Source organism: Puma concolor, chromosome B4, assembly GCF_028749965.1.
Source record: "Puma concolor isolate L17-30 chromosome B4, mPumCon1.1.hap2, whole genome shotgun sequence".
Lineage (NCBI taxonomy): Eukaryota > Metazoa > Chordata > Mammalia > Carnivora > Felidae > Puma > Puma concolor.
The window spans coordinates 93,336,941-93,360,948 of record NC_141673.1 but is presented as its reverse complement, the minus strand read 5'-3'; the positions used below and the strand labels follow the sequence as shown (position 1 = coordinate 93,360,948).

Below are 24,008 nucleotides of genomic sequence, written 5' to 3'. Positions count from 1 at the left end.
TAACTGGAACCGTGTACCTATCTTATTCATTCTTATATATCTAGTACCTAGAGTGCCTGACACATAGGAATTATTCAGTAAATATATATTGAATAAATGTAAAATATTTACCACAGCCAGTTCTAGCTGTAAGGTTAGTGACATAATAGACGTAGATGCCAGATGTTACATTATTTTGACATCTTAGATAAATCTAATATTACATTATTATAATATCACAGAACCTATTTATCAAACTACTTGAAATCTCTAGTTGACATGAAAGTACTTTTTGACCTGATAAGTAATTCCTTCAAATTAATACTTCTAAATCAGATATCCCCCTCTTTCTTAGGATGTCAAACTTCTATACACAAAACTATTACATCAGTATATATGAAACTATTTAGGATTCAAGGTAATTGCTCTTACTTTGCTCCTAAGTTTTAACTTTTGTTTTGGATCTTTGCTATAATTCTCTCTCTCTTTCTGTACCCAAATCCATATCTATATCTATATGCATTATCTCTATTTCTACACACACTCAATTTTCCTTCAGTGGGTTTTGGTACATTATTATTTAATACATTATACGAAATAATGCATTATATATGTAGCACTTATTTTTTGCAGTACTTTTAAAACAACAATAGGATATTAGTATTAACAAATATGTTATAGATACATAGTATTACAGAATATTAAAAAGATTGCTCAAAAGGCAAAACCTATCACCATGGACAAAACTTAAATTCAGTGGGAGTTCTGAATGGGCAGAGTCTTCCCCCAAAAAGTTATACATTATGAGAACAGGAATTGATCTTCTTTGAGCAGTCAGATGCCAAGGTTTGGGCATTTTATTGCTTTTTTATAGAAGTTCCTACAGTGGGTTGTAAAGAGAGGTGTGGGACGAGAGCAATCAGTCCATGTGCCGATACACTCGATCTTCAGTAACATCTTTGGCACATGGGTTGTGAGTTGCTTCCTGAGCTAGAAAATGGTTCTTGGCCTCTCCCTTGACAGTGCATACTTTTAAATGAGATTTGAATTAAATGTTCTGTTCAGGGTTGATAGTCAGCAAGTACATAAGTATGACAGCTGTGATTAATTGTGCCACTTCCCATTTAAAGCTGTTTCTCTTCTGTCATTTAACAATGACTATTATTACGGACCAACCATGAAAATTAGCTTGTGTCTTGGACCTATAATTGAAATCTGGTATTGAGTTTAAAGCTGTTTGGCAAGTTCTACTTCCCCATTTTATTAATTTGTGTTCCATTACAATAGAAATGCATGGTGTTATTGCTATATTGACATAATGCCTTCATCTGATAGGAGTAGTTTCACATAACGTTTCCGTCTGTGTCTGTCTATTGGGTATTGTGTAGCCCTCGTGTGTGTGTGTGTGTGTGTGTGTGTGTGTGTGTGTGTGTGTAGAAACCAAGCATTTGATTGTACTTGAACGGGGGTAGTTCGGGTGGAAGTCAAGGTAAGGTGAGATAACATCACACATATTTTCAGGAAGAACTAAACCACCCTGCTAACCTTATTCAAACAGTCCTATTTCCTTATTTCTCCTGAATTAATATCCCAATCATATTTCTGTCCTTTTCATTTCACATCAGCACTTTGCATGTGATGCGTTTAGACCATTTTATCACTGTGTTTCTCTGGCTAGAATGAGAGGAGTTTGTACAGAGTATGCGAAGCCTCAGAATTAACATGATATTAATTCTGCTTGGAGCATGAATTTTGGTCCATAATAAGTAATTGAAAAGGCTATCTTTATATTATAACAAAGTAAGATGAGGGAGAAGAATATAAATTTTGTAAGATCTTTAAAGGTAAAACATAATATTTCTAAAAAATTATGCAATTACAGCAAATACCAGCCTATCAGGATAGGCTCCAGCCCATCAGGATAGCACCAGCTCCCCCTGCATGTGCCATTGTATCTGTCACTGGGGATACTGTGGTGGGCACAAATGAGAAGCACCATGACTGGGAATTATGGGCATGTGGGGTGACAAGAGGATGTCATCCTAGAAAGGTTAGGGAAAGCCGCGGGAATTTATGAGTAACACAAAATATTTTGTGAGTGGAGTTATTTAAAAAAAATAAAATGGATGATTGCCATATCACCTATTCAAACTCCTGTTAACATTTCTATAGTCCTTCTTGAACATCATTTTTAGTGTTCAACTTCCTTCCTAATGCTGATCTTCATGCTAGCCCCATATTTTTGCCTTACTTAGCTATAATTTTACATTCCCTGTGTAGCTAATCTATATGGTGAGCTCCATGGTAAGGGGAACAATCACCTGAATTGATAGCATAGGACACACACTAGCATCAAGTTGGACAGAGGGATACTTCATGAAACCTAAAATTTGTTTTATTTATATAGAGATTATAAGTCTATGTAAAGAGATAGCTTTGGGTGTGAGTTTCACCCAAAGCTATCTCTTTACATAGACTGATAGAGAATGGGCTTGGAGGTGGAGAGATTTTGAAGTCAAATATTGTTTCTGTTATTTAATAGTTTTGTTTTTGGGCATTTGTCCAATTGAACCACTTCAGCCTCGGTTTCTCCTCTCTAAAATGACAGCAACACCTTTCTCACTGAGCTGTTATGAGAAGTAAGGATGTCAAGGGTTGGACACAGAGGAGGCGCTCCATAAACTTTAGATTATCACTCCCACCCACACACACTTTAGAAGTAGCTCATACAAAATCATGTAGCCTGAACTTGATCTCGGGCCCATTTCCTGTCAGATATTTCTTCATGTTCTGTGTGCCACTTTTTTTTTTTATCATTATCCCAGGACTGGTTGTAAAATGTTCCATTTAACATTGTCAGTTGACTCAGCTCTTAGGTACTATAACTTTATTTTAGTAGCTTATAAACTTTTATTGTCGTAATTCACATTTGTGCCATTTTTCACCTGACATTTCTAGTAGCTGATTGAAATCTGGGGCATCCTTGCCAAAGGAGACAAAGAGAAGACTTTAGGTCTAAAATGGAACAAACTAAACTTCTCCAGATCTTAGCTTGGGAAGGTAAGGAAGTTTAACAACATGAGAAAAGAATGTGCTACATAAACAGTGGTAAGTGCCATATGTTAATGCTCACAGTGAACCCAAGTTAAGTACTTTAGTAGAATAACCAGCTAGTTAGTAATGAAAGACCACTCGGTAATAGAACATTCACGAAATATTTAGCATTGCTCAGAAGTTCTCCACATATTTCTTGTTCAGTTAGATTTATTCGTTCATTTGAAAATCATTTGTTAAGAAATTTTCATGTATCATAAAACGGGCATTTCAAGTTGCTTAAGAAAACGAGCTCATAGATTTGTAGAAGAGACATGCAAACAGGTAATTACTCTGGAGTATTAGACCTTATAGACACTAAGTAAAATGTTTCTATTTATTTTAAATTATCATGGCCATTTTAGAGACAAAAGGACTATAGAATTATCTAGACTAGTTCTTGTATTTTACAGATGAAAGAGTGAAGGTGCAGAGAGGTATGTTGAGGCATTGCTCAGTAGAATCCTCATCTTACAAACTGCACTACTAAAGCCCCAATGATGCTAATAGAATTATGTTACTATAAACAGCTCAAAGTCACTAATATGAAAGAAGAAAATGCTTTATTCTTGTCCCATATTATGCCTTGTATTGTAAAGCCCCAAATTTCATATGGTGTCTTTATGTCTTTGAGCCTCACAGGGCCCCAAAGGCCTAACCACATAGTTCTTTGCCCTTTCAGACACACTCCTCACCCCAGGGGAAGGCCTCCCTCACCTGGTTAGTTCCCCTATTAGTCAGCCCAGATGCCTGCTACTGGTATTCACCCTAAAGCTCTCACCTCCTTCTCAGACCTCAACATCAAGCAAACAGGAAGTCACACCCTCCTGTGGGATCCAGGAGTCACTCCCTGTTTTGTTACTACCAGGCTCGCCCTCCACAGACCTTTGTTGCTCTATTCTCAAGTTAGCCCCCATATGGCCCTGTGTGACACGTTCTCCTCCCCTGACCCGTGAGTGTGTCTGACTAATAAGCTGCTGTCAGCCCATCTCTCCAGTGTCAGGTGTCATATTTTCAGCCACCTTATCCTATTTAGGTTGAGGACCCCTCCCACACTGACCAGGTGAAGAGGAGGTGATGAGAACATGCCCCTACACAGAAATCAAGGTCAGTTCTACACAGAATTCTAGTAGCTTCTGTGGCTCTGATGCATGATTACTGTTTTGGGGAGAAGAAGGAGCAGTTCCATATTCCATTCTAATCAGTACCCAGTACCAAGTAGCTCTGCTTCTAAACTACATCAGGCAATATGACTCCTTTAAAACAGAAGACAGGAAGTAGTGGGTGCATGGCAGTCAAGGCACATTGCTTTCCGGTAGCGTAGCTCCCAAAGAAAAGCATTATAGGTGAATGTGGGCTCTAGGGAGCACTCAATAGTCATGTATGCTTGAGACCAGTTTTCCAATCACATTATTTGATCAGATTGTTGGACAATCAGAAAATGGTGTCAAATTCTCACTCCAGCCCAGCAGTTTGCTTATCACGATTACGTGGGTTTTAATGGGGGCACTTTCACAGAAAACTTCATTAAACATATGGAAAGGGACATAGGCTAAGGGAATCCATACACATTCTTAGTTGGTAAATACTGCCTGTCAGTAAATTTCTCCTACTGAGGATGACTAAATACAAAAAAGGTCAAAATGAAGAAGGAAAAGGGACTGTATACATATTACAACTTTTGCTTATGAAAAAACACCCCTAACACACGACAAAAGTTCAAATAACAATAATGATAATAATAATAATAATATAGGAAATCATAAGGAAGAGACAAAAATTTAAAAAAATAGTAATTTCAGGCAAAGTTGAATTCAAAGGAAAAATACTGTCAAAGAGACACTGAGGATTTTTTTCTATTTATAAAAAGCACAGTCCAAATTGAAGATAGGTCAATGAACATCCTTTAAGTAATAAAAATATAACAAGTCTGTTGGAAACTTGGATAAAAACAGGTAGATCAATTTTGTGAATGACTGTCACATTTTGCTCAAGTTTTGATAGAAAAAGCAACAAAGAAAATGATGTAGAGGATTAGAATAATGTGACTGATAAGAGTTTAATAAAGATTATACTATTGTTTAGTAAAAAAATACTCTCTTATAGAAGTTTAAATAACATCAATAGCAAACCAAATCTCCTAGAAATTAAGATACTGCTCTTACATAATCATTTGGTCAAAGAGAAAAATGAAACCCACAACCACAAAGTATTTGAAAATGAAGTGATGAGGAAATTGCATTTATAAATTTAGGGATACAGATTTAAATTCTATTCAGAGGTACATTTAAAGGCATATATTTTTTTCAGCTTGAAGGAATGCAAATAAATGAACTAAACATTCAGCACAAAAGAACCCTAGAAAATAAATAAGAATTATAAGGAAAGTCAAAGAAAAAAATAAAGATGACAGCAGAAAATCAATATATAAAAGAATATTAGATTTAATAATTCTAAGGCCTGATTCATTGCAAGAAAAGGTAACAACAATAGAAACCCTGACAAATCCAAAGAGAATAGATAACAAAAAAGTCAGGGGCCATAACAATATTTATTTATAAGTGTGCTATATTAGTTTCAAAAATCTTATGGAAGAAGGAAGGTGTGGTGTATACGTGTGTGTGTATCTCATTATGTATATGATGGAATATTACTCAGCCATGAAAAAAGAATGAGGAGCACTTGGGTGTCTCAGTGGGTTAAGCATCCAACTTCGGCTCAGGTCATGATCTCACAGTTTGTGAATTTAAGCCTCTGTGCTGGCGTGCGGAGCCTGGAGCCTGCTTTGAGTTCTGTGTCTCCCTCTCCCTCTGCTCCTCTCCCACTCACACTTGGTTTCTCTCTCTCTCTCACTCTCTCTCTCAGAAATAAATAAACATTTTTTAAAAAATGAAATCTTGCCATCTGCCACAGCACGGGTCCATCTAGAGGGTCTAATGCTAAGTGAAATGTCAGCCAAAGAAAGACAGATAATATGATTTTACTCATATGTGGAATTTAAGAAACAAAACAAAGGAATAAGGAAAAAGACAAACTGAAAAACAGACTCCTAACTATAGAGAACAAATAGATGGTTCCCAGAAGGGAGGTCGGAGGGGGATTGGTGAAACAGTTGAAGGGGATTAAGACTACACTTGTCCTAATGAGCACTGAATAATGTATAGAATTGTTGAATCACTATATTGTACACCTAAAACTAATATAACACTGTATGTTAATATAATTGAATAAAAAAATAAAACTAAAAAAGTATATTATGGAAATGGGATGATTATCTAGGAAAACCTTAATTATCTAAATTGAACCAAGAAAAAAGAAAAAATCTTACTGGCAAGAAACAGTGGGGGAAAAGTTACCAGGAAGCATCTTCAAAAGAGATAATGCATCCTGAATGTACCTTTTAATTTTCATGGAAGAGATGACTCTTTCCCCTGGATCTTTCTAGAAAAGCAAAGAACCATCAAATATTGCTACTGCCAGCTGTTGTCTATCTCATGTATGTGAAGATGATTTAATATTGAAAAATCTATTAATTAAATATACTATAATATCAGGAATAGTAAGAAAATCAAGAGGTGATCTCAAGAGCTACTTAAGAAGCATTCAATAAAATTTACTCTGATTTGTTTAGATCTTAGAAAACAAGAAATAGAAATTTTCTTATGATAAAGAATATCCTTTAACATTATAGACCTACAAATATGTTTAAAAAAATAGAGATTCAAATTAAGATTATGAACAGGGTAAAATGTGACTGTCTTCTGGTATTAACACTGTTCTGAATTTCTTTGTCCTGATAAAGGTATAAAGCATCAGAGTTAATATTGGAAATAGGGATTTTTAAAAATTATATTTAAGATTAGATAATTTTTCTGTAAACTGAAAAAGATAAATACTCTCATAAATTTACTAAGAAAGTTTAAGAAGTTGGATGTGAGATATAGACATAAATATTAATACTCCCCCTATATGATACATAATTATTATCTCAGTGAATTTGGAAGGAGGGAAAGGAGTCAGTTCATAACAGCAAAATGAGAAAGAGCATAAAATGCCTACAAGAAGTCCAACAGAAATGTTCAAGACATGGATGAAGAAAAGAAAATCTAACCGAACTGAATTTTTTAACATTCAGTTAAAAAAGTTATGTTATCTACTTAGAGGGAACACTAAATATTATAAAAGCTTGCTTGCATTTATTTATTTATTTATTTATTTATTTAAAAAAAATCTTTTATTTCTTTTTGAGAGAGAGGGAGAGAGAGACAGAGTGTGAGCAGGGGAGGAACAGAGAGAGAGGGAGACACAGAATGTGAAGCAGGCTCCACGCTCTGAGCTGTTAGCACAGAGCCGGACACAGGGACCATGAGATCATGACCTGAGGCTTAACCAACTGAGCCACTCAGGCACCCCGAAAAGCTTTATTGTTTTAATTAACTAACAAGTAGTACTTATTTCATTAACATAAACACGAGATTTGGGGAAAATTGATAAAATGATTCTAAAATTCACCTGGAAATGTACACTATAGGAAATAAGAGCTTTACAAATGAAGAGTAAACCATAAGGAGAAGTATGATTAGCAATAGTTGATATATATCATAAAGTCATAATAATTAAAAAGAGGGTGATACTAAGCTAAAATCAAGAGGCAGTTGACAGGAACAAAATAGACAGTTCTAAAATAGCCCTACGATAGCCTAAGAACTAAGAATATATTAAAGTATATGTTACTAACTGATTAGTTTCATTCCACTTACCCTATGGCTATGGGGTATTTATGGTTTAAGTAACTTTTCACAACAAATATCAAGTTATGCTGTGAAATTTGCTTATTTGAAGGAAATAAGTATTTACTTAACATAAAAAAGTCCACATGGATAAAAATATGATTTTCAAAATATTAAACTACTAAAATTTCCATAACCATAGATAAATGCAATGATATTGCATGTTCACAATGCATGAACATGTTATTCATGTTCACAATGAAAAAGGTTAATAGGTTTGATTACCTATATCAGCAAAACTTGTGCAAACCAAACTCATCTATGAAACTAAAATGTTGAGTTAAAATACGAAAATATTAGCAATATATTTGACTAAGTGATAATATCCTTAAAGTTTAAAAAACATATAAATCAATAGGAAAAAATGACAAATAGACCAAAAGAAAAATGGGCAAAGAATATGATCAAGCATGTCATGAATGAGAAAAGATAAAAGTGTTCATACATTAAAAATTTCAATTTTCCATTCTGAAAAATACAAATTAAAGTAATAATGGAATATAATTTTTGCCAATCATATTCACAAAGATCAAAATACTGTTATGCTCAGGGTTGCAATTAACATCTTGAGACAAGTATTATTCTATCACAATGGTGGTATAATTGATGCAGCCTTTTAGAAAACAATAGTCTTTAAAATATTTATCCTTATTGAATGAGTAATTCCATTCCCAGGATTCTGGGGAAAAAAAGAGAGTCTTTTTGTTTGTTTGTTTTAGAAATTCAAATGACATGGAAAGATGCTCATGATATTTTCAAAGGAAAAAAAAGTGGGACTTGATATAATTTTTTATTGAGAATTCCTCAGGAGTTATTCAGACTACAATTTTGTTTAAAATATCTCTGTATATAATTTTTTTAAGTTTATTTCTTTTTGAGAGAGAAAGAGAGAGAGAGAGAGAGAGCAAGCAGAGGATGGGCAGCGAGAAGGGGACAGAGGATCTGAAGCAGGCTCTTGGTGGACAACAGTGAGCCTGATGTGGGGCTTAAACCCATGAACTGCAAGATCATGACCTGAGCTGAAGTAGGATGCTTGACAGATTGAGCTACCCAGGCGTCCCTCTCTATATAAATTTAATACCCCTTCCCCACATGCACACAAATAAAAAAAAATTGGAAAAAAATTTACCCCAATAATAATTGCCATCATCTTTTTGGCCTTTTCTCCTCCTTCTTTACAGTTTGGATTTATCTGGTTATACATTACCTTAGCAGCAAAAAATAATATTTTAAAATGATTTCCTCAAGCATACTTCGGGAAAACTCTGACTTCTAAAAATCATTTCTGGTTTATTATCAAACAACAGAAAAGGGTGGTTTTCTCTCACAACCTACTCTTCTTCAGCAATTGAAGTATTGAATAGCAGCCTGGATGTTGTAACTTGGAAGTTATGTGCTATTTATAAAACTGTCCTAAGATATCATTTTGGAAATCATAGTATCCCAAGTAACAATAACCAGTCTATTCTGAAACCTAAGATTCAGTCACTTCAGTGATATGTCACTATATTCCCTACTGAAATCCTAGATTTACCAACTATCTCAAATATACATGGCATTATTTTAAGGGCTACGGCATGTTGCTTTTGATGAGAGGCAGATTTCTGCTATGTCTTTTTGGAGAAAGATTCAATATTTCCCCTTTTTACTAACTACTGTTTTATTTTGAATGTAGTGGGCCTTTGAAAATATTAGATGGTGCCTTTTGGAATCTCTTCAAATTAGAGTTGAGCACAGTAAGCAATTATTTTCCCTGAGACTTTGGCAATATATTTTTAAAGTGATCTTTTGTAACACTGGTGATGTGGTAAACCTCCAAAATTGTTGAGACAAAACTGAAATGGCTTTTATACCTAACTTTATCTTAGGCACATCTATCACTTCACTATGTGCGAAGAAGTATGTAATTAAAGACATGTAACAGTCATTCTCCAGGGTGGATGTACTTCTGTGCCACGGGAAATAAACCCTGTGCAGCAAAAAGAGCTTGGGAATCAGGAATCCACCACTGTTGTAAGATTTGGACAACTTATATAACTTTCCGAGTTCATTTTCCTTTTACATGTGATGGGGCTACAAATATCCACCCCCAAAGAATTGTTGTGAAGATTTAATGAAATAATATCTTTGTGAAATACATATAGCAAGGTCTGCATATAACTGACACTTAATAAATGTTAATTTCTTTCCTTCCTCTATTCAGTAACCTGATTTAAATGCTTCATTTGAGATTCATAGCTCTCCTACCTGAGTTAATTTTTAAAACACATTAATTTTCATGATACCTGAAGGAAATAATATCTAACAACTATATTCTACTCTGGCTTTTCTACCACCTTTTCCTATTTGTCGAATAAGTACTCAAACTATTATTAGCCTCAATTTACAGACGAGGAAACAGAGGCATGGAGAGGCTAAAGTGTCTGCCTGAAGTCATGTAAAGGAGACAGAATAATTATTTGTTGATCGAATGGGTGAACTGAGGTTGGGCCCCAAATCTGCACATACTCAGTTCCTGGCTCTCCTAACAATGTCTGCATGGAGACTTTAATTTGCATTTGTTCTTCCTGGGAATTGTGAATAAAAATGAAGTTAGGTTGCTGTTTCCAGGAAGGGATGCCGTGTCTTTCAAAATTGTAGAGAAAGCGCTATGTGCATTGTTCACCTGATCTGCAAAAAGAATGAGCATGGGATGATATTTGGGAAAACACGCTTTCTTATAAGGGTGAGTTCATTCTCTTGAAGAGCACTGGGAGGTAAAAACCCATCAAGATAGTGTGTTCTCATGATGATTTCAATGAATTATCATGGAAATGAGTTTTAGAAGAGAGGTAATGCTTTGTGATAATAGCCCGATAATGCCATTAGCTATGAACTGTAATTGTAATAGCATTAGTCAAATGAATATATCTGATATTAATTTGAGTGTCAAATATTTCTATAAGATTCTTCTTGTTAATTAAACATCAGCCGTGGTATTATTAATTCACTATCTAGCCAGTGCTCGCACATAGTAGGAACCCAATACGTATTTGTGAACTGAATTTATGAGTCAACCTCGAAGTGGAACTGTTTAAAATAGTAAAATGCTGAATTTAAATAATATCATGAATATAGCAGGAACTGATTTTTCCCAATATCTGCTTATTTGTACAGTCTGTTCTCTATTGTAACTTCAGTTAGCTAATGATGTAGACTTGTTTATTACAGAATTTGAAAAGATATCCACCCCCCTCTTGCATATTTGGAGGGAAATCACATGTGAGGTTTACTTCAAATTGCTTTAATTCAAGAGTACGGTTTGTGCCTTTCTTCCTCTCTTGTGGTTTTCAGACCATTTTAAAATCTACCAGACAGCTTCATAACTGCATTGGATACCTGACTATCACTGGACAAAATCATGCTGTAGGTAGTTTGGTATTGCTCTTTGTAATGACCAGTATCAACTGGGCCTTCAACACTGATGGCAATCCTAATTCTCTTCTTCTAAATCATCTCTCGCTCCTGTGACAACACGTTCTTAGCTACCTGCTCTTCCTATTCCTCATTTTCATCCTAATCCCCCTTTGCTCTCATGAATGGCTTGCTGCATATGTCATAAAGAAAACTGAGAGCCTTGAACAGTAGGAGTCAGCATCTTTCCAATACCAGGATCACACCTCCCCATTCTCTCTTCTGTTTTAGTGCAGGAAAGAAGCATCCACCCTCCAGTAAGAAGTCAATCTCTCTTCTTTCTCTTGCATTTTGAGCTTCTCCATCTACACCAGATGTTCTTATCGGTTAAATATGGCCAAGTATCTCTGGAAATAAAAAAGTATCTTGAACTCACACCTAACGTCCCAGATAAAATACAGGACCCATCATTAAATTTGAATCTCAGAACAACAACGAGTTATTTTCCAGGGTCAGCTCTGTCATAAATATCGTACAAATAATTTTTTGGTGTAAAGTATGCTCACAGTATTGCGTGAGACATGCTTATACTAAAAGTGAAGTATTCATTGTTTACCTGAAAGTTCAAAAGACTCTGTGCTTTTATTTATTAAATCTGGCAAATCTACCCACATGCCCATCTAGCCACCACTTTATCTTTTAAATCTTCTTTAGTGCCAAGTTCCTCAAAAAGGTTGTTAGAATGTGATACCTTTAATGTTTCACTTACTAGATATTCTTCACCCTATTCCAAACTTGTCTTCATTTCCTTCTTACCACTGAAATGACTCTTATAAAGTTTTCAGTGATAATGATGTTGCCAAACCTGCAGATACTTTCCATTCTTCATTTTTATTTGATCTCACAGTAGGATTTTACCCAGTTTACCATTTCCTGTTTGAAACAATCCTCATATATATATATATATATATATATATATATATATATATATATGCATATTTATTTATCTATGGTTATGGAAATTTTAGTAGTTTAATATTTTGAAAATATTAGAAATATTGAAGATACAGAACTCAGGAAGGGAGTAAAGAATTTAGCTGTTTGATTCCCATCAAGATCATTTTAAGTTAAAAATGTGATCTTTTAAAATTCTCATTTAAATATCTGTGATTATTGAGACCACTGACAGCCGTGTTGCCATGAAACTCTGAGTTGCTCGTGAAACAGGAATTTGTAGTTGCAGTAAACTTGAAAGAAAATATTTATGCATCTGGAAAACTATTTACCTGGATCCCATAAGTCCATGCCTATTTTCTTAAAGATATGTTTCTTCAAATTCATATCAGTGCCTCAGGTCCAGCCTCATCTGGGTTTTGAAATGAGATTTTTAGACCTAGGAAGGGAAAATGGCCTGCTACCTCATAATTTATCTTTAGCCAGGCCATTCTCTACTTGTCTGTCAACTGGTCTAGTGCCAGTGCTCCCATAGCTTACTTGGTGGGTCCACAATTCTCACAGGCAAATCGTGCTCATGGTGTTCAGTCAGAATTAGATTCAGAATCTTCCTTGTACAATGGGGGTATGTATCTCAGATATAACTTGTTCTACATCCTCAACCTTTGGCTCCACAGAGACCTTTGAAGCTGCTCAGAGGCCTTAGAGTTCATAACAATATCAGGGCAGAGTTCAAAATATCTCTTAGACGATGGAAAGAACTATCCATTGTTATTGGCTCAAAAGAGATAGAAAGGGCAGATCTTTGAGTCAGACAAATCTGAAATTCAACTCAGTTCTTAATAAGCTGTGAGACCTTGAGCACAATACTTAACTTTTCTGAGTCTCAATTTCTCCTTCTCTAAAATGGTGTCACTAATAACTTAACTTCCAAGATTTCTATGGGAACTAGAGGAAATAGACGTAAAGCACCACATTGATAAAAGTGCACAAAAGTAATGGTTTGTATTGTTATTGTACATCGACAATATACAATCAAACGGCTAAATTCCTTACTCCCTTCCTGAATTCTAAGAGGAAGGACTAACAGGGACAAGAAGATGTATTCCTTGACTTCTTGATTCTGCCCAATTATCCTTTTTCCCTTAGACGTTTTGCTTTGGATCTTTCAATCATCTTCACGTCCATAACTAAGATGTCACTTTTCACTGAATTCTATTTTGTTATTTTTTTTTCAAAAGGTAAGCTTAGACTCATGAGTATGAGAAAATTGATCTGACTGCTAATGGCATAGGGTGGAAATAAGCAGTTTGACTGACTTCTTCACTCCCTTATATTAGCATTGCTACTTTTAGATAAACTATTCCTGAAATGATTAGTGTAGGAGGATGGGTTTAGTCTTGTATCTTCTCCTTTAAAGCACTCAGAGTTAGAGATCCCAGAAGGATCAGTTTTCTCACTTGTACTGAAAATGTCACTCTAACAGTTATCTGTCTGCACAGTCAAGTTTTGAGAAATCTTTTGAATTTACCACATTCACACCATTCTCCATCATGGTGCTAAAAATGACTAATGCAGCTTGGAGACTGGGAGACTGTGATAGCTGATCGTCTCTTCCAATCATACACCAACACTCACACACACTCACATGCACACATGCTCAGCTGACATGAATCCTTAAAGGTTTAAAATATCTTATATGCTAAATGGAACGTGGAGGCATGTGGGATGCTTAAACACATAGTTACACTGTTGAGGTCTTTATGGTCGGCTCTGTCATAAAAATTGGTCTGGCTGTTTGACTAAAAGACTGATCTTGTTTTAACCAAACAGGCCATGACAACGTACAACTTCCTTTATATTTAAAGTAAGCTCTGGCATTAAAATTATCATCATCTCTGAGAAAAGTGGAGTGCAGCATTCCCTTTTTTAAATAAAGGGAAAGTCTTAGAGAAGATAATGACCTACCCAATGTCATCCATATAGGATCATTCTTTTTTAGGGGCCTTAATTGGTCACATAAGCCAATTTAGGGTCACAAGACCTAATCCTCTAAATAAACTTCACTTCCTTTCTTGATGAATGCTATTCTGATGGCTAAAGGGAGTGTCACAAACACAGATATATCCTGCTCCCAGAAAAACATATGACAGTCTCCTGTGACATCATTCAGGGAATGATGAAATGCATGGGCTGAATGATAGTAATTAGATGAAGTGGGAGCTGATTACATCCAAAAGAGGAAGATTAGTTGATAACTTGCAGTGAGATCTTTAGGAACTTTCCATAAGGTTCTATTTTTGGTCCTGTCCAATTCAACAATTTTTTCAATTACCTGGAAGAAGTCTAGGAACTTGCTTACTAAATTTGCAGATGACACAAAGCTAGTAGAAGAGTAAAGATTAGTAACTCACTGGGTGACAGAATCAAGTTTTAAAAATGTCTGTTATTTAAGATGGTGAATTAACATTTATAAAGGATAAAGTCCTGAATTTAATTAGAAAAAAAAATTGTGATATGATGAGTGAAACTGAACTGAGAGCAACTGCTTAAAAAAACAAAACAAAACAAAACAAAACAAAACAAAACAAAAAACACCTCAGGTTTTAATTGACCGTAAGCACAATGCAGCTACTAAAAAAGTCAATGCAATCTCTGTTGGCATTCAAAAAGAGAGAGGGACGGGGCGCCTGGGTGGCGCAGTCGGTTAAGCGTCCGACTTCAGCCAGGTCACGATCTCGCGGTCCGTGAGTTCCAGCCCCGCGTCGGGCTCTGGGCTGATGGCTCAGAGCCTGGAGCCTGTTTCCGATTCTGTGTCTCCCTCTCTCTGCCCCTCCCCCGTTCATGCTCTGTCTCTCTCTGTCCCAAAAATAAATAAACGTTGAAAAAAAAAAAATCAAAAAGAGAGAGGGTGAGAGAGTCACCAGGTTGATAAAAGTAACAACTTGAGTATTGTGTTTAATCCTAGAAACCGTAATACTAGACTATAACCATCTTTACTGAGCACATATTGTGTGTATTACAAACTTAACCCTGATAACAACACAATGAGCTATGTATTGTTGTTATTGATATGGAAACTGAGGACACATACCTAGACTGCCTGGATTTGAACATTGTACAGCATTATTTCTCCAAATCTTTATCAGATGTTGGAAGAGTTGATATGTGGATAGAAAATCACCTTTATTCTGTGGAACATAGTTGTCAGCAGATGGGCAGACTCAGGTTACATCTCAAAGCAGAGAATTTTTCTGGGTGTTAGATGACGCTGGTCCATCTAGTCTGGGGTACAATGTTAGACTAGATGGGCTCTGACATAATATCCAATTGTAAAATTCTAATTTATTGGGATAAGACTTGATGCAAAACAATATTATTATGAACAACAACAACAAAAACCTTTAAAGAAAAAGTAAATTGAATTAGTGGTAATTTAAATGGTGTTCTTTTGACTATAAGTTTAGAGAGCACCTCACTCACATTTATGTGGTGAAGACGTCCTCACCATTTGTCCTTGGTAAACCTCCTTTCATGGGCACCAAACTCTGATAAATTTATATCAACTTCTATTTATTCATCTTTTGCTATATCTAGAATATTATCAATGATATTCTACATGTAGACCTTATCCAAGGAGGTTGTATTGCAAAATAATAAATGTCTTTAAAAGGCTTTTACACTGGGTGACCCCTAATAGTTGTTTGGCGTATCAAAAGCAATGTTGATGTTGGTGTTAGAACTCTGAGACGGTCAGATGATCTCTGTCATACTAGTTATGACCACTGAACCATTTTGCTTTCGTTTTTCTGTTTCAATTATTACATTTCAAAAATAAGGATAATAATATTGCCTTTATAAAATTCTTGCATTAAATACAATAATATACCATTCTATTCATATTCTCAACAGAAATTTAGGTTTTCAGTGAAATAGATTACAAGAATAATGGTATGTAATAAAGAGTTTGCCTGGCCTTTGTCCTAGATTCCTGGTTGGTAAACACCAAACCCTTTGAGTTTTCTGAGTAACTGGAATGCCTTTGTTATTCATGGTGGTTCCCCAGGAGCCCCACCTGACACCTTATGCTAATGAGCTGACACCTAAGGGGCCTGGCCAGCCAGGAAGACCCAGCACTGATTATACGGTTGGGGCTTTGAGCCAAGTGAAAGCCCAACCTCTGGAGGGAAGAGAGGGGAGAGACTGTGTTTAATCATATGGCCAATGGCTCAATCAATCTTGCCTACATAAATAATAAAACTTCAATGAAAATTCTGCATACTGAAGTTTAAGTAAGCTTCCCTGGTTGGCTATATTCTGTATATTGTCACACTGGTGAGCCAGTTGGCCACTGTATCGCTGAGGATGAAGGTGCTTTCACTTTTGGAACCCTCTTAGACCCTGTCCTGATTTGTATTTTTTTTTTTTCTATAATAAAGCTGTAATCATAAGTGTTGTGCTTTCCTGAGTTCTGTGAGTCTCTCTAGCAAACTGTCAAACTGGAGGGGATCTTGGGGACCTTGACATTTATTATAGCCAGCTTATCAGAAGGAATGGCAGTCCTGGGGACCTCTGAACTTGTGGCTGATGACTGAAGTTAGCACAGTCTTGTGAAGTTTGGCCTAACTGGGTACGTTCCTCAAACATGCATATGAAAAATGTAGATTTATGTAAAAGACAAACTGATAATAATATTTGACTTTGTAATTCTTCTAGAATATGTCAAATGTGGTTTGATTATAGACCTTTTTTTAAACGTTTATTTGTTTATTTTGAGAGAGAGAGAGAAAGAGCTCAAGGAGGGGAGGGGCAGAGGGAGAGGAAGAGAGAGAAAGAATCCCAAGCAGGCTCCGTGTTGTCAGCACAGAACCCATGGTGGGGCTTGAACTCACAAACTGAGATCATGACCTGAGAGCCAAAATCAAGAGCTGGACGCTCCACTGACTGCGCCACCCAGGTGCCCCTGATTATAGACATTTTTTAAGCAAATTTTCAGAGACATCTTCAATGAGTAATGCTGAAGAAAATAAATATATGCTGAACACATGTGTACGTAAAGATATAGGTAAGACTTTCTCAGGTTATCCTCTAAAACTCTAATACCAGTGCTTTGTTCTGTGTTTATATGTATAAAGTACCTAACCACCAGAGAGGTTAACAACTTGCTGCCGTGTACACGTGTTGTTATGACTGGCTGGATTTTTGTCCTTTGAGAAATGGAACCAAATCTTAAATAACTCCATATAGCACAGAGCCTAACACACAGTAAGCATTCAATACACTCTTGTTGAACTTTCTCAGTTAACTAAGAAAAAGGCAGGGTTTGATCTTATTAAGAACCAATCAAGGGTTGTACATTTGCTCCCTAGAACTCTACTATACCTATCATCAAATTTATCACTCTTCATTTTATTGCTTCGCTATACCCGTGGAAACACTGAGAATGTGGAAGTGTGTATTTCTTTGCCATGGTGTCCCCAGTGTTCAATATGATGTCTAGAACAGAGTGGGTCACCTATAAATATTTTTTAATAAAAATAGTGTTAAAAGGAGTTTTTCACTCATAGAAATTAATTTTTCCCTAGTTTGAAAGCAAGTAAATTAAATTTGTTTGTTGCAAGCCAATGCTTTCTTTTAAGTGCACAACTGTATTTTTCAAAGTAGAGAAGAATAAGCTTGTAAGATTTTCATAAAATAAGCAAAATTAATTTCAAAAAAAAATGTGAAGCCGTATTAACATCTTAGAACAAATAAAGGAAAAAGTCTGTGGATTTAAAATACAGCCAAAGGTATTTCACCATGATATCTAATTACTGTTGTCATCCTGTTGATTTTTCTACCAGCACATATGAGTTGTACTTTTTTGTTGCACGTGAATTTTTCAGATGGGTTGTTTTTCCTAATCAATTTGTATGGGAAAAATTTTCCAAGACCATTTTTTATTCAATTTACAATTTCTCTTTGGTTGCGTAGACATGATTTCTGGGCAATCACAAGGAAAAAAGATCATCCAGATACCCCCCCTCCTCCTACATTTACATAGGACTCACCTTTTCTGAGGATTATGTATGCCAGCTGTGAGACATTATTGAATATGCCCTCATTGAAAGATCTAATAAGAATATAATGACCGATTTGTTTTAAAATACGCTAAAGAAAGACAGCAGAAAGGGTCTCATGAGAAGTGACATTCTGTAATTACCTCCTCCTATCAAAAGAAAAACAATTCCCAGAAATTAATGAATACAGCAAGAGTCTATTTCCTATCTTAATTCTATCTTAATTGCAAAAGTGGATCAATTAAAAAAAAGACTACCCTGGCAAAGCCCTTCTCTTAAGGTTTTGTCTCCCAATTCTCTAGTCATCAAATCAATATATATATATATATATATATATATATATATATATATATATAAGCATACCGTGAATCTATTTTTACCTTCTGAGATGAGATATACCAACTCCACCAGCAGTGCCCCCATGAAACAACCAAATCCATTGAACAGTGTCAAAAGATTCATACAGGTTCCTCTGATGGTACTTGGAACAAATCTGTGTATTACAGAGACTGAGAGGAAAAGAGGTCAAAATTTAGAACATTCACTATAAAATACTTTCATAGATATTATTCAAATTCGTGTTGATCATACCTCAGAAAAAGTTTACTGATAAAGACAAAATTTGAGTTAGACTTTGTTAAAGTTATTATAGTAAGGCATTGTGATGTTAGAATTTACGTATGTCTAAAAGGAATAAAATATGGCAAAATATACTCTTGTACAGGTACATGGAAAATTTGATTACTTGGTGGTTTCAGTGTCCCAATATATTCACCCAAATTTTACTCCTTTTTGAATATTTCTTACTAATTTTAGATTGAGGTGAGGATTATACTAGGTAATATGACAATGTAATAATGAGGTCTACCACTCTGTGAGTGTATATACATCATTAGTTTCCGTGTAGAAAACTTGAATTTATCATATAAAATTAGCATGGAGATTAAGAGGATGGGTTCTGGAGTTAAACAAGATTATGCTAAAATCCTAGGTCAACTATTTACTACTTCTGTGATTTTAAGTATGTTACTCAAACTTTCCAAGCCTCAGTGTTCTTCTCTATAAAATGGGAATAATATCATCACCCACTTGCAGAGGTCCTGTGGCTCTTACTTGCTGTACTGTATGTATAATACTATATTAGTAGGAATGGAATCAGATTGGCTATTTTTTAACAGTATTAATCTTACCAAGTCAAATGTCCCGTACTTCCACAAAGCCCCTTACATGCATTTAAATTATCCTATTTAAGGAGAGGTTATCTAAAGAGAGACAATAGCTTAAACTTTGGGTCTCCAAAATGGTTATCTTTTTTCCCCACGTCATTGTTGGGGTAATGGTGGCGAGAGGTTTGGAAACAATCATGGAGAATTTTTTTTATTTCAGTTACAAATAATATATTTTAACAGACTCTAATTCTAGAGAACACACTGATGGTTACAGAGGGGAGGAGGTGGGAGGTGGGTGAAATAGGTGATGGGGATTAAGAAGGGCACTTGCCATCATGAGCACAGGGTGATGTATGGAAGTGCTGAATCACTATATTGTACACCTGAAACTAATATAACACTGTATGTTAACTAACTGGAATTAAAGTAAAAACTTAAAAAGCCCCCCAATTTTTTTCTGATATCAGAAATAGATGAAAATGAGTATATCTGATTTTGTACGTACGATATTAACTATCTTAAAATATGCATCGCATCCTTAGGGATACATGCTAAAATATTTACAACATTTATCATAATAGGGTATCTGGGATTTGCGTCAAAATTATACAAAGAGGAGGAAGAGAGTGTGCAAGTGAGAGTAGAGATGAGACAGGTTTGGCTAGGAGTTGAAAATTATTAAAGCTAGAATGTGAATACAGCAGGAGTTCATTACACTAATCTCTCTCTTTTGCATATGTGTGGCAAAAAATTGGAAGGGAATACATTAAATAACGTGAGCAATGTTAGCTCTGAGTGGTTGAATTATCAGATTTTTAATTTTCCTTCTTCTTACTTTTTCTGTACTTTGCAAATTTTTCTGCAGTGAGAGATCATAAATAAACACAAAAGGAAAGTGGTTATAGAAAACCTATATACTGTAAAGGCTAAACCTTTAGTTTCCTCTTCTATAAAAAGAGATCTTATCATCTCTTCCCTTCTCTCTCAGGAAAATTTCACCCCTGATTTACTTTTACTTTAGCCCAGAAAAACTGTGCATTTGTTCAGCACTTTAAAAAAAAATACTTATTTTTGAGAGAGAGAGAGAGAGAGAGAGAGAGAGAGAGAGAAGGGGAGGGGCAGAGAGACAGGGACAGAAGACCCCAAGCAGACTTTGTGCAGACAGCAGACAGCCAGATGCGGGGCTCGAACACAGGAACCACAAGATCATGACCAGATCCAAAGTTCAACTGAGCCACCAACTGAGGCTGAGCCACCCAGGCAGTCCTTCCTGTTCAGCACTTTGAAATAAACTTACTAGTACATAATGTAAATGTATTCATGCTCCTTCCTGCCATTCATTTAACATTTCTCTTTTGTTTTCTGCATGTTTTTATTTATCATCCAATAAACATTTAAACGAATCCCTATCTGTGGTCCAGGAAATGTGCTGAGTGTCGAAGGCATGAGTGGAAAAGGCGCTGGTGCATCTTTCCTAGATTTCCAACTCCAGGCAGGCAGAGAGCAGAGATGTGCACAACAGGAAGGGGAGTGCTAAACAGGCACTTAAAACCAAAATACTTATTGGAGGTGAAGATAATGATGGTGGTAAATAAAATACTGTGGAGAAGGGCTTCAAATGTTGGCTGCAAGGGGCCGTATAGGTACCCTAGCTCTCTTGTGTAGTGCAAATCACCAGCAGGAGCCTGAGGCCAACCTCACAAGTTTCTTTCAGGACGATCCAGAGGAGAGTGGGAGGGAAATGCTGAAGAGGCTTTGGGAAGAAATGATTCACAGTTATAAAAAGGATTTGGCTTATGAACTTTCCTTTCTATAAATATGAGGAGACAAACAATGGGCAGAAAGACTAAGTAGGCCGATTTCTTTCACTGAGAAAAAGCAGAACGTACAAGCCCATTATTACTCTGCTAGTTAATTATTAATCCTATGCTTTTCTCTTGCTAGAACTTCTGGTGCGGTATATAATTCATGAGCACACTTTGCCAGCTCTCTGCCTGCTGGTTAATCTCTCTTTGGTGTCATTTTAGTCGTTTTGAAAGCCTCCGGTTCCCTTTTAGAGGACTTAGCTTTTCAAGCCCTCGGATCTCCATTTTCAGGCATCTTACTTGCATGTTCCGATCTCTTTCGACTTTAGTGATAATCAACCTGATTTTTTAGACTCTGTGGTACTTGTTTTAGCACATAATAGTATAGATAGTAGCAACAAGTCTGCCTCTATTCCAAAATTCTCATTTTACAATGAAGACACAGTAAAAAATATTCAGTGTATGTGAAAGCTGGTCTTGCCAAGGAGAGCTGAAATGTGCCTCCAGGTGGAGGCTGGTTAGTGTTTGCAAAGATGCCCCATCACAGCATCTGCGGAATCTACAAACCGTAGCGTTGTAATCCCCTTCCCGAGGCACCTCGTATTGGGGACTCATTGCTGGAAATTTCTTTTACTCCAATTGTTCTTAAACTGTTAAAGGTGCTTGTTATGTCTGGGGAGAAGTTATTTTGTATATGTGCAGCGGAAGCTAGCACAGGGGAGAAGTTATTTTGAACATGTGTAAGAGAAGTACCGTAGTCCTAGAAAATGGAACTTTATTCTATTACTGCTTTCAGATCATCATTCCTTCCACATACTGAAAAGCTTCAGCTTATTGTTTCTGATTATATCAAAGTTATCTGATTGTATCATCTAATACTTCTCTTTTGTGATGTCATCTATCAATCTCTAGGACATTTTCCTCTGTTATTCAAAGTCATCAACTCCTCTCTCCTGGTCCTCTGTCCACTTCTATTCCTGCCTTAGTTCCTGGCAATTTTACCATATACATAGATCATCCTTCCAACCTCCCTTCTTCCCAAATCTTGGTTTTTCAGTTCCTTTCTAATATCTAATGTCTCCTAACTCTACATTAGCCACTCATACCCATGGTCACACCCTGAACCTTGTCCCCCAGACCAGGAGTTGGTGAACTACCATTAGGTAAGGTTCAGCTTCCACCCATTTATAAATAAAGTTTTATTGGAACACAGCCACATCCATTCATTATATATACCTATGACTGCTCATACACCACAATGACAGAGTAGTTGTAAGAGAGACTGTATGAAAATCCTAACTATTTACTGTCTACCACTTTTTGGAAAAAGTTAACCCATACCTTAGACCAGTAATGGTAACCACTCCGTAATCTCAACTTTGTGCATCCTCTGACTACCACCTTCTGTCTTCCCAGTTTACTGTGTGCTACTCAACCACAAAATGCTTATACTCCTTCAGGACCTCCACTCCATTGCTTTTTTCATTATTCTCACCTCTTTGATGCCCTTTATGTTCTTACTTCTCTTTTAGCCAAGTTCCATGGTCAATTGGTATGATCATATTGTTTTCTATACCCTCATCCCCTTGTCTTTCTCTTGCTTTTCTGGAAGTTCATTGGCCAAATAATTCACTCTCTGCCATCTCTGCTCTTAGATCCATGCAGCCTAGTGTTTCTGGAAGAAAACCGCAACCATGTTGACCAACTCCTTTGAAATTCCTGACCACAAACCTCAAATGGTCTCCTAATACTCCCTGCCAATATTCTATATCTCCTTAGTTCATTCACTCTCTCATCGTTTAGATAACGATTTCATACCTCTCCCCTCTCCTCAAACCCCCAAATATCCTGCTTCACCCTCACTCAGAGTCATGGCCTGGAATCCTACTTTACTGAAAAAAATCAATTACCAGAAGAGAATTTCCACAGAAATCTCCACATCATATATATGCACCTATGAATTTCTGTACCCACATACTCAGATCTCTAAACTGTTACCATTGATGAATTATTCTTGCCACATTCTCAACTTGTAAATTAGATCTCAACCTCACTCCCTCCAGTATTTCCCACTCCCAAATACCATCAATTTTCCCTCTTTCGAGTCATTCCCACCAACATGCTATATGATGCCATTATCTTTCCCTCCTTAAATATACATAAACAACTCTTTCTTAGCCCCAGTCTTTTGTCAGCTACCGTCGTTCCATTTGTTTTATCTCTTTTGCAGCAAAATTCTTCAAGTGAATTATCTATAGTTCTCTTCCTATTATCCTTTATTCATTTTTTTAGTTTATTTTTTTTTTTAATTTTTTTTTTTAACGTTTATTTATTTTTGAGACAGAGAGAGACAGAGTATGAACGGGGGAGGGGCAGAGAGAGAGGGAGACACAGAATCGGAAGCAGGCTCCAGGCTCTGAGCCATCAGCCCAGAGCCCGACGCGGGGCTGGAACTCACGGACCGCAAGATCGTGACCTGAGCCGAAGTCGGACGCTTAACCGACTGAGCCACCCAGGCGCCCCTAGTTTCTTTATTTAAATTCAAGTTAGTTAACATACAGCGTAGTATTGATTTTAGTAGAGCCCAGTGATTTTCACTTAGATATAGCACCCTGTGCTCATCCCAACAAGTGCCCTCCTTAATGCCCATCACCCATTTAGCCCATCCCCCCTGAACTTTCCTCCAGCAACCCTCAGTTTGTTCTCTGTATTTAAGAGTCTCTTATGGTTTGCCTCCCTCTCTGTTTTTATCTTACTTTTGCTTTC

At 36.3% G+C, this 24,008-nt stretch overlaps 1 protein-coding gene across 2 annotated transcripts in view; it reads right to left on the bottom strand.

Annotated features, from left to right (window-relative positions):
- SLC15A5 (solute carrier family 15 member 5) overlaps nucleotides 1-24,008 on the bottom strand; it is an 86,883-nt gene that overhangs the window by 5,782 nt on the left and 57,093 nt on the right. For both annotated transcript variants that reach the window (XM_025930801.2, XM_086711840.1), the window contains one exon: nucleotides 18,649-18,777. In XM_025930801.2, coding sequence (XP_025786586.1) covers nucleotides 18,649-18,777 — 129 coding nt within the window. The remainder of the gene's footprint in view (nucleotides 1-18,648; nucleotides 18,778-24,008) is intronic.